We start from the raw sequence: 10,162 nt of genomic DNA on the forward strand, positions 1-10,162 counted from the left end.
ATAAATAAATAATAAAATAAAAAATCTGCTGTCAAAATGAAAACTGGTCAAAGATCTGTCCTGCGGGCACAAGAGGGTTGTGCATCGTACCACCAGCAGGGGGGCCAATAATTCTGCCACCAGTGGTTTTGCTACAAGCTGTTATTTCATGAAAAATTTACTCAGACGTTGGATTTTTCTCAAACTTTCAGCTCAGCTTCTGCAATAAAAGAGGGTAGCAAGCAACAGTGCCAACACATTCACCCATCACTGCAAGGGATTAATTTGATTCTCATCATTCTGTCTTTGCCATTTTGATATTAAACACCATCCATAATACAAGATGTTCCACATGCCTACGTCGTTGTGACACGACAAGTATGTAATGGAGAGCAGAGGGTTTGCACAATGGGGAGATAAACAGCAAAAACGCATCAAAAGAGGCCGAAGTAAGGTATACTGACAGCACACTTACTTCACAGGTGGAGCAGCTGATGTCTGGCCCCGAGTCGGGAGGATAATTAGAGAGGAAGAAACGACAAAAACACAATCATTAAACAATAAGAACACACAAAAAAGAACAACAAGCTTCTTTCTTTTACTGCTTTTTCAAAGCCCAAACAACCCATCTGATGCTGAGAGCAACACTGCCCCCAAGTGGCTCCACAGAGAAACTCACCGAGGCATCGCTGCCGTTTTGTGTCTGAGCTGTGGAAAGGAGAGAAAAAAAACAACAATATAAACAACTAAATCCCCTTTGAGTGTTTTAATACGACACAGCCTCTAAAAACATATTTAAGTACTCGGCTCCAACACCGTGGGTGAGTGGCGGCAAACGGAGGCGCCTCCACCCTCACCCATCCTCTCCACCAGTTTTGTTTACTGGTCCATCTACGCCCATTAAAAGTCCTGTGAGCCAAAGCGAGGTCGCACACGCCGTTTACACAGTGGGCCATCATGCATTATTCACCGGCTTCACCGCGTAGCGGGCGGAGAGAGCGGGTTGAGATGATAGGCGGTGCGGTAACGTCGCCTTAATGAGGTCGAGCTTGAAATGGGAGGCAAAGCGGGGCCTGTGGGGGGGCTTTTAGAAGGGAGGCAGAACTTGTGTGAACTCTGACACTCTCTGTGCCACATGTGACAGAATAACCACGTGCCATATGTGCTAGCTTGTGGTAAACACGCTGTCGGTTGGAGAAACACCTGCTTACGGTGTGTGCGTGAGTAACTAAGGCTCTGCTTGCCTTTCTCGCTCTCTGTGTGCGCGGGTTTGTATAAAGGGCTTGTGTCTCACCGGGGACTTTCGAACATCAGCAACGTGAACTCTGATAAATCACGGCGCTCTTGGGAGGCGCGGGGGGGGAGTGTACAAGCGCACGCGGGTGTGAAGCATGTTTGTCAAAACCCGTGCTCCTGTTTACTGGAGATAATCCGGAGGGCCGCAACATTGACGGCAGCCCCGACAAGGCATGCATCTTTCATTGGACAGAGTGGCGCTGCCTCCAACATGGGGGGGAGCACACGGAGCGGATCCCCTGCATATGTGCGCGCTCGTTTGTTTGATCAGATAAGCTGATCCGCTCCCCGACTGCACCGTTTAGTTCCGTGTTCGACGGCAGCGGCGAACACAACACGCGGCCTAATTTACAGGGAGTAAACCTCGGCTGAATCCTGCTTACAAACCCCCGATGTGGCGGGGCACTTTACATTTCATCGCTGCCAAGTGCAGTTAAAGTGGACACTAATAAAATGTCAGATGTAAGCACAATGTAAATTTTACTGATAAGTGAGAGCTACTTACTCCCCATCATCTCCTCGCATCGTTTTATCCAGACTTCAAATGATTTGTCAGAATCTGCAAACAAAACAAAGAAAGCATAGTTTGAAATGTTTTCCCTCCTTATACATTTCTTAGTAGGGGCATCGATTGCAGTTTTCTGCCCAATCGACAAATACCAATTTTTAAGAAAAATTGACAATCTGCGATTCTGATTTTGGCCAATACTGATTTTTTTTTTTTTTTTGTCTTAAATTTTGCTAAATATGACAAGAAAGTCGCTGAGTTGGCAACAGTGGGGTGACTATTGTTAAGTGCAAATGTGCAGACATGACCTGGTGGGCCGGTCTGTCAGTCAAATGTCAGCAGAAGAGGACAGAGGCTGAGTTTTACACCTTTGCTGAGGTAGATAAGATTGATGGCTAAAAATACAAAGATCTGAGCTGTACTTTGAGGGAAACTTAGAAGCTCCATTTTACATCTTCATAAATCACAAAATCTAGATCTGACCGCTCCATAAATTGCTGACTTCTATGCTTTTCTAATTCTAAGGTGAACCTAAAATTTGCAACAGGACACAAAAGACGCAAAGGCAAGTGTCCGACAGCAGCACGAATATTTTTGGTAGTAATGTGACTTATATTATCCCAACATCCAGAAACTATTGACCACCTTGGTCCACCTTTTATCACCCCATATAATGCAGGCTCAGTCATTAAGTTTCCCCTCTGTCAGTGTTAGAGATGTGGGTGTTTTCCAGTCTAAAGTACCTCCAGTATCCTCAGTCGGGGACCACAATTTGTAACATTTGTTACATTTTCAGCTGGGTACAATTCTCTCACACTGACTGTGTCAGCAGAATCAAATCCTTAGTTAGTAAAACCCTCTAACTAGTGGAGGCGCTGCACCAAGAACTAGTGAAGAAGCAGTTTTTACACATCAGAGTTTGATTGCGCATTCACACCTCAACAAACGAGCTTTATTTTCTGGTAAAGTGGACTAAACAAGGCTGGTGTGAATGCACCCTTAGTGCTCAGAGGTGTGTTATGGAGTACAGGTACTTAATATAGTCACTTTTCTCTCTTTACTTATCTTTTGCAGAAAGTCAGAATCAATATGTTTGTCTCTTTTTTGTGATTTTAGAGATTCTACAGCTCGTTGCAACTTCGGTTCTGCTTCCTTCCTTCCCAACGCTGCTGGGTCTCCTGCTGTCTGCACCCTGGTAAGACCCTGACTGTCTCGCACTCCATCTGTCTCATTAGCAAGTTTTATAAATTCTGAAAGCTGTTTTTTTTTTTTTTCTCTTCTCCATTTTCATTTTGAAAGAGACAACAGTTCTTGTCTCGGACACAAACTCCTAAAGCAACGTAACAATAATTCAGCTTTTAACAAGCAAGAAGATTCATCCAATGAACATCTGTTATTTTCACAAGGCGAACCCACTGAACGCTGGTCTCGGTGTGGTCCGACGTTCACAGGGAAACATTCAGGGGAAGCAGAAGAACATGATTGAAATCAAGTAGAAGTAAATGTGAAGCGTCTAAACACACGAAGAAGAAAGAGTTCACATTAACTGCATTTATGAGTTATATAAAGACACTGTAAGAGAAAGCTTGACTCTAAGCAACGACGTGTGGGCAGCTCATTAAAGTGACTCTCATATGTAAACTTCAATGTGCAGCTCATCAGATTGAAATTTAGTCTTTATGAACTAGTAATATGTAAACACTGAGAAATCAAACGGAATGATTTTATGTCAAAGTTAGGATCTAACTTTAGAAATCTATTTTTTTTCTGTGTGATCTACTTAGTTTTCTTTTTAATCATAAGCCTCAACTCTAATCTTTTTCATTAAAATAATAAAAAAAAACTGTATTTTGGTCAACTTTTACAATATCTGTTTCAATTAAATTTGGAATATAAAACAATGCAGTTGAATAATAAAAAAAGGTTTAAAACTAAGACTACATTTCATTCTTCCTCGTAGCCTTTTAGTTATCAAATACAAACGTTGTCAGAATTAATGGTATCAAAGCTATTGCTGCACTAAGCCGTTATGAAATATGAAACGGATCATCTTCAACTGTGCAAACCTTTAGTAAGTTACACTAAGCTTATCAATTATATAAGCCAAATCTGGACAAAACTGAGGAAATCAGGCTGCTGAGGTTTCTGGTGAAGAACAGAAAACCAGACTGTGAGCAGTCTCTCTCATAGTCTTTGAAAGCGAATGTGTTTCATCTGGGGATGCATCAGTATGAACATTTGAGCCAATATTAATATTGCTGTTATGGAAGATAATCATCTAAACATGCTTATCTTAGCCAATGCCGATACCAATAATTATTTATCTTTCATTCCTATATTCCACCAACACTACCATACATGTAGTGTTGGTGGATACTGCTAACTAAAAAGCTAGCTTTACCTTAAAGCACTAACCATAAACATTAGATCCACTAATGCCAAAGCGCTATACCAGCGTGGTATTTAGTGGAAGCTAATGCTAAAGCCCTTTAACAACATGGTTTTTAGTGGAAGCTAATGCTAAATGCTGTACCAACATGGTATATAGAGGAAGCTAATGCTACAGCGCTCTACCAACACGGCATTTAGTAGAAGGTAATGCTAAAGTATTAACCATGTTGATACCCACCATGTGGCAATGACAACATGTATTACTTTGACTATATATATTATCACAAGGTAATACACAATCCATTACCCTGAAGTAATACATATTGTCACTGCCACATGGTGGGTAACAGGGTAAATGTGCTGCTGGTCTCCTGTACAGTTGTGCTTCAGGAAGTGATTCTTTAAAACATCACTTCCCCTCATGGTTTCAGGTTTGTTGCCAACTCTGTTACCATTTTAGCTTCATTGACCGCTGTAGGGCTTCGGGTCAGAATGGCGCAGAACATTGGTAGATTTTTGCAATGCGTTGTGGGTTCAAAATAAACGTTGTTTGCCACACCGCATAAAAATAAGAGCATGAACATAAACGTCTAACTACTTGGAGAATTTTAAAACCAAAACTTCAACACAGATGTCAAGCTTTTTTCAACTGGAAGTGGACAAAACAACCAAGTAAATTAGCACTTTAGAATAGATCTGGAAAAATTCATAAAGGGGAAGCCAAGTGCGCTAAATGTTTTCAAAGTTAGCTATAGAGTTAAAAGAAAAATTAGCTCAGCTTCTGGGTCATATCTGATTTTTTTTCCTGCTATTCATTAAATTCATCAAACCAACTCAAACTATTTTCAGATTATAAATGGATAAACCAACAGAGCACTGAGGCCATTTTGTTAAATTTAATATAAAAAAGCTTGGGGACATTTGCTTTGATTAATAAAGGAGGAGTCGGCAAAACATCTCAATTGTTCAAGTCAGATGAAATGAGACAACCTTTCACAGACCTTCACAATAAGAGCCTCAAGCATAAACACTGATCAAGTTAATAATAATTTAAAAAAAAAGCTTACAGTATCCTCAGTGTGTATTCTGACTGATGGTGTGTTCAGGGTACAGACTGTAGTTTCTCTCACAAATTATTTATAGGCAGTTGTCAAATCAACTTATTTAACAGCCTCACTTCTTATGAAAGTAATAATGATTTTTATCGTGGTATTTATGTCGCAGTCTTCATTCTTAGTGCAGCAAGTTCAACCTGTAACAATATTACCCATCAGTTTCAACACATTTAAATAAAAATGCATTAATCTGCATTAAAAATTGTGATGAAATCAGCCACAACAGTCTGGACTCAAGGACACAGTTCGAAAGACAAACTGGGTACCGGCACTTTTGACATTTTCCACATCTACCCATAAGCAGCAGTAAATTAACAAATCTTCGCAACAACAGATTCACATTCTCACATGTTTGGAGAATCCAGCAGCATATATACAAAACACTCAGTAAGAGCAAGCCAGTAGGATTTCTGTGCCCTGACACAGCAACAAATATTTATACATCCAAAACAACCATAAATATTCGCAGAGGCAATGAAAGACAGCGGGTGGCTTTAAGTGGAGTCTGCTTAAGCAGAAAGCAGAAGTGGACTGAACTCACCGTCCAGCTGCTGACCCTGAGTGAAAGCCGAATGTGCCAACTCGTAGTTTTTCAGGTGGTACTCTCCAATTCTGGATGAAAACAGGAAAAAATAAATAACTGAGAGTGTGCCGTCTTCTGTAAAATCTGCGTGGACGTCTTCTTTAACAAAAGAAGCTTCTTAGCTACATGACAAGTTTGACTGGATCAAACTTTAAGTTTAAATAGCTTAATGTTTTCTATTTGTTGTCCTTCATTTTAGAAAGTGAAAATCTAATATGGATTGAAATTTTAAGCCTTTATTTCTGAAATTTTGCTGATCGTGTTTTATAGATCACAAAATCTCTGAATTTCGTGTCGGACAAAATATAAATAATATGTAAATTATGAAAAGTCAGGCTACTGAAAATTCATTTCTATGTACTTGGACACCATTTATAGGCTAAATTAGTTGATTACACTGACACCAGGAAGTCCCAGTATTTAACTTCTTCATGATGTTCAAATTTTCTCATACACTGAATTTGGAGTTTTTGTTATCGGTTACCCATAATCACCAAAATGACAAGAAACACAGGCCTGACATACTTCAACTTATGTGAAATTAATACGTTTTATGAGTTTTGTTTCCTGAAATGAGTGTTAAAAATATTGAACTTTTTCATTATTCTACTTTTTGAGATGTACCTGAAGACTCAGTGGCATGGATTAAGACAAACTAAATTTGAGACCCTAAAGAGCTGTTTTTTGGTTGTTGTTGTTTTTTTTTTTTTTTTAAAAAGGCTTAAATCATCATTGCTCACCCTCAATGCTTCCAGAGACTTAAAGGAATTAAGCATTGTCGTTTCTTTGACAGCAGAGCCAGGGGTTGGTTTCATTTCTATCTTTAAGTAAATTACACAAACATCAGTTGTTTTATTTGACGCACCCTGTTCGCATGAAGGCTAAAGGTAAGCTGGGTTTTAGCTGCTGGGCTTTCTTTGCATCATCAATGGCACCTAAAAGGGGGGCAAAAAAAAAAAAAAAGGTTAATCACTGAGGTCAAGCAGTTATTCAACAGTAACCAGTCACTTTTTTAGCCAATTACATGGCAGAATTTGGGGACCTACATCTGAGTTGGTAGAGAAGTCCAGGACTAGCGGTAGATAGCTAACGGCTAATCAGAGATACTATACTAGAAATCAAACTAAAAATATTTTGTCAATGATATCAGACACTACATTGCTGAATATTAAGTTTCTCGGTGTGCTACAACACTAACCTGACTTTTTAAATTTCATCAGAAGTTGGTATAAAGAGCTCATTCGATATATTTACAGAAATTTGTGCAACAGAATCAAAGTTCTTGTGCTTTTTAAGGTCTCATAGCAGTAAAATGAAAGAAAAACAAATTTGGCAGACTTAAAAACTGTTCAATGAAATTGTAAATTTTACACTTTAATAAAATCACTAAAACAAGCAAAAGCTAAATGATATTCAATATACTAAATGGTGTGTGACTTTATTTTGTAAATATATATGCGAGAATGTAGCTTACCATATTTTGTGGCTAACTATGACTGTGGAGTAATTTCGTTTCCACCTGTGTGAAGGTGAACTTGACTTACTGCTGTAGTTTTTCAGAAGTATGTGGGCATAGGCACGCTGGCAGAACCACTCAGCATTGTCACAATCTCCTTGCAGAGCCTCATTAAGAGCCTGAAACGAGCAACGCAACCATTAGACTATTTATTTTAACGTGGTTTCCATTTGAGTCGGAGTACAGAAATAAAAACTATAAACGCAAAAAAGGGCAAGAAAAATCCTCAACTCCTGCTGAGTTAACTTATAAACTCTTTTAAAAGCAAAGCCTTAGAAAATTTCCTGACTAAATTCGTGACAGTCATTTTAGTTTAGATTGTAAAGCTACTTGTTCTTCGCTTTGGTCAAACAAAACCGTTCAACTTACCTGAAGAGAAGAAGAATTTTTGAGATCTTAACTATAATGTTTACATCAACAAATATTGTACGCAATACAGCTTTTTCATTTCCCAGTTGCTGATGGTCATTGTGAAAACACCTTTTACTGTAAGAAAACTCGTGATTTTGGCTAAATGAAAGCCACAGTACTTTACTAGATAATTGTCTTTAACTGGTTGGAAAAGGCAAAAACCATTTAAAGGCAAAAATCTTAAAAAAAAAAAAAAAAAAAAAAAAAAAAAAACATATTAAACAATTCATAGAAAGGTCTGAAAAAATAAAATTAAACATTTTTGTGATTGGGTCACAACATTTTACAGGTTTTACTCTGAATTGAGGGACATAAATTGCTCAAATGTTTGGTTGTAGCTAACGACATATCTGCGTCCACGAATGATTTTGACATCATGAAATATCACCGTGGTAATAAGTAATTGTTTGTTTTGAAAATGTTGCCAACATGCCTTTCGTTAGGAGATGAATATCGCTTTAAGCTCTGAAAGCGTCAGTAAATGCTGTAGCTACAGAAACAACCAGAAACACGTCTCCTGGCTTTCACTTTCAGTTAAACTCAATACTGAACGACTGCACAGCTAACTATTATGCTAACTTTAAGTATTTAGCTGCAAATAATGAATACAAAGTTATTACGCAAACTGGAGGCGAAATAAAATGCAACAATTATTCTTAAATCTCTGTCAGCTCTCTACTGCTTTCCAAAGTAGTGCTAGCAGGAAACATTAGCTAACTTAGCAAAGTTAAACCAAAGCTAACATAATGTGCATTATCATGCAGTGTCTCGGATAGCTGTACAGAATAGCTAGTCATATCACTTTAACTTTAAACCAACAACCTTCACCAGCAGAATTAAACCATAGATGGAAACAAATGCTAATGTTTACCTCCAGAGCTTTCTGTGGATCTTCGTCAATGAAGCTATCAGAGAAGCTGCTAAAGGAAACATCACACGCCCGGACTTGGTTAAATGAATGGGAAATGTTGCATTAAACCGAGTCAAAGAGAAATAAATAAGCGGGTTTAATTTACCGTTCGGCTGCCATGGGTTTCGCCCGCAGACCTGTACTGTGTTTCTGACAGGAAAGTTCTAGACGTGGAGAGTACTAGAAAACGTGTTAGCAGCGACTGTCAGTGAACGCAACAGAAGGCTCGACAACATCCGGTTACGTTGAGCTCTGACGCTGACGCTGCTCCTCCCATTGGTCTGGAATAGATCAACAAAACATGAATTTACAGAAGAAAAAAAACATCTCGCTGTGTTATGGGGTTCCCCGAGTAAGTAATTTATTACTAAGAAAGAGCTAGGAGGTGTAAATTAAAGGTTAAAACACCAACCAAGTAGAAGGTTTTCAATCTGAATAATATAGCACAATTTGAGTTGAGGTTTTAAAATAACAGAAGTGGGAAATTTTTCAATCACTATAAATTATTAAGAGTAATGTCATGAAAGGTAATTTAATTCAATTCAACAATACTTTATTAACCCTAGTTTGAAAGTACATTGTAACTTACGTAATTTATTTATTTTTTTCAAAAATGTGTATGCTAATGTCTATGGGCAGGGAAACCTTTGTCTGTACCAATTCTTCGTTAGCTGTTTTTTAAGCAATTTCCTGCCACGCCATTTTGTCCCCGATTCACTCAAATGTCTCCAGGCTCAGTCCAAAGACTTCCTGCTTGAGTTTGTAGCATCTGCTAGCAAACAGGGCACAGCTGCTCTCACTCCCATACAGACCACTACACTGGAGATGAATCTTCCAAGTCTTGTCCACAGTGAGGAGAGGAAGACTACTGCAGATTGTGTCCCACCCATCTATCTGTACAATGACTCATGTCCATCAGTACACCCCACTGTCTGCAGAGTCTCCGGAGGACATTTGCAGGTGGTCTGACTCAGACTCGGTTGTACTTAAAGTCAGAGGTGTAAAGACAGAACAGAAACAGGAAGAGAGCAGCTGGTGGGCTAACTGAAGAGGGTCAGGAGAAATTTTCACTCATGAACTGAGATGGGTCAAGACTAGTTTATCTGGAACCTTCATGGCAAGCAGGATCAGTCTTGAAGTCTGAGAGACTTGGAGTTTGGTAGGATGTTTTCTAGAGTCCTGATTGTCGGCCCTTAAGATGCCAGGAGAGCTGGGATGCTCCAGACTTGAAGACCAATGGATGTGATCAGGACCTGCTTCTTTTCCTCAGTGTTTTCACCCAGCCAGGTGTCACACTCAAGCAGGTGTGTGTGTTCGATACAGTAGAGGTTGGGGAGGAGACAGCTTGTGGCAGAGAAGTAATATACTTTTTGGAGCCATTAATGTGCTTTTGGAATAATTTCTGGATGATAGACCACTTCACAATATTATACCAGGTGTGGCAGCATAGTTG

General features: G+C 39.1%; 1 protein-coding gene across 2 annotated transcripts in view; it reads right to left on the minus strand.

The window, feature by feature from the left end:
- The window catches only part of sugt1 (SGT1 homolog, MIS12 kinetochore complex assembly cochaperone), a 42,983-nt gene extending 34,023 nt beyond the window's left edge, over nucleotides 1-8,960 (minus strand). Inside the window, exons 1-8 of one of the 2 annotated variants that reach the window (XM_015050418.1) lie at nucleotides 8,816-8,960; nucleotides 8,671-8,716; nucleotides 7,417-7,507; nucleotides 6,738-6,807; nucleotides 5,831-5,901; nucleotides 1,781-1,834; nucleotides 659-687; nucleotides 455-477 (exon numbers count right to left, since the gene is read on the minus strand). In XM_015050418.1, coding sequence (XP_014905904.1) covers nucleotides 455-477; nucleotides 659-687; nucleotides 1,781-1,834; nucleotides 5,831-5,901; nucleotides 6,738-6,807; nucleotides 7,417-7,507; nucleotides 8,671-8,716; nucleotides 8,816-8,829 — 398 coding nt within the window. In that variant the 5' untranslated portion in view covers nucleotides 8,830-8,960. Of the gene's footprint in view, nucleotides 1-454; nucleotides 478-658; nucleotides 688-1,780; nucleotides 1,835-5,830; nucleotides 5,902-6,737; nucleotides 6,808-7,416; nucleotides 7,508-8,670; nucleotides 8,720-8,815 lie in introns of both variants that reach the window. The other variant, XM_015050417.1, reaches the window with a different exon arrangement.
- Nucleotides 8,961-10,162: the final 1,202 nt, after the last annotated feature.

Source organism: Poecilia latipinna, unplaced genomic scaffold (assembly GCF_001443285.1).
Source record: "Poecilia latipinna isolate Pla-1442-1.1 unplaced genomic scaffold, P_latipinna-1.0 Scaffold990, whole genome shotgun sequence".
Taxonomy (NCBI): domain Eukaryota; kingdom Metazoa; phylum Chordata; class Actinopteri; order Cyprinodontiformes; family Poeciliidae; genus Poecilia; species Poecilia latipinna.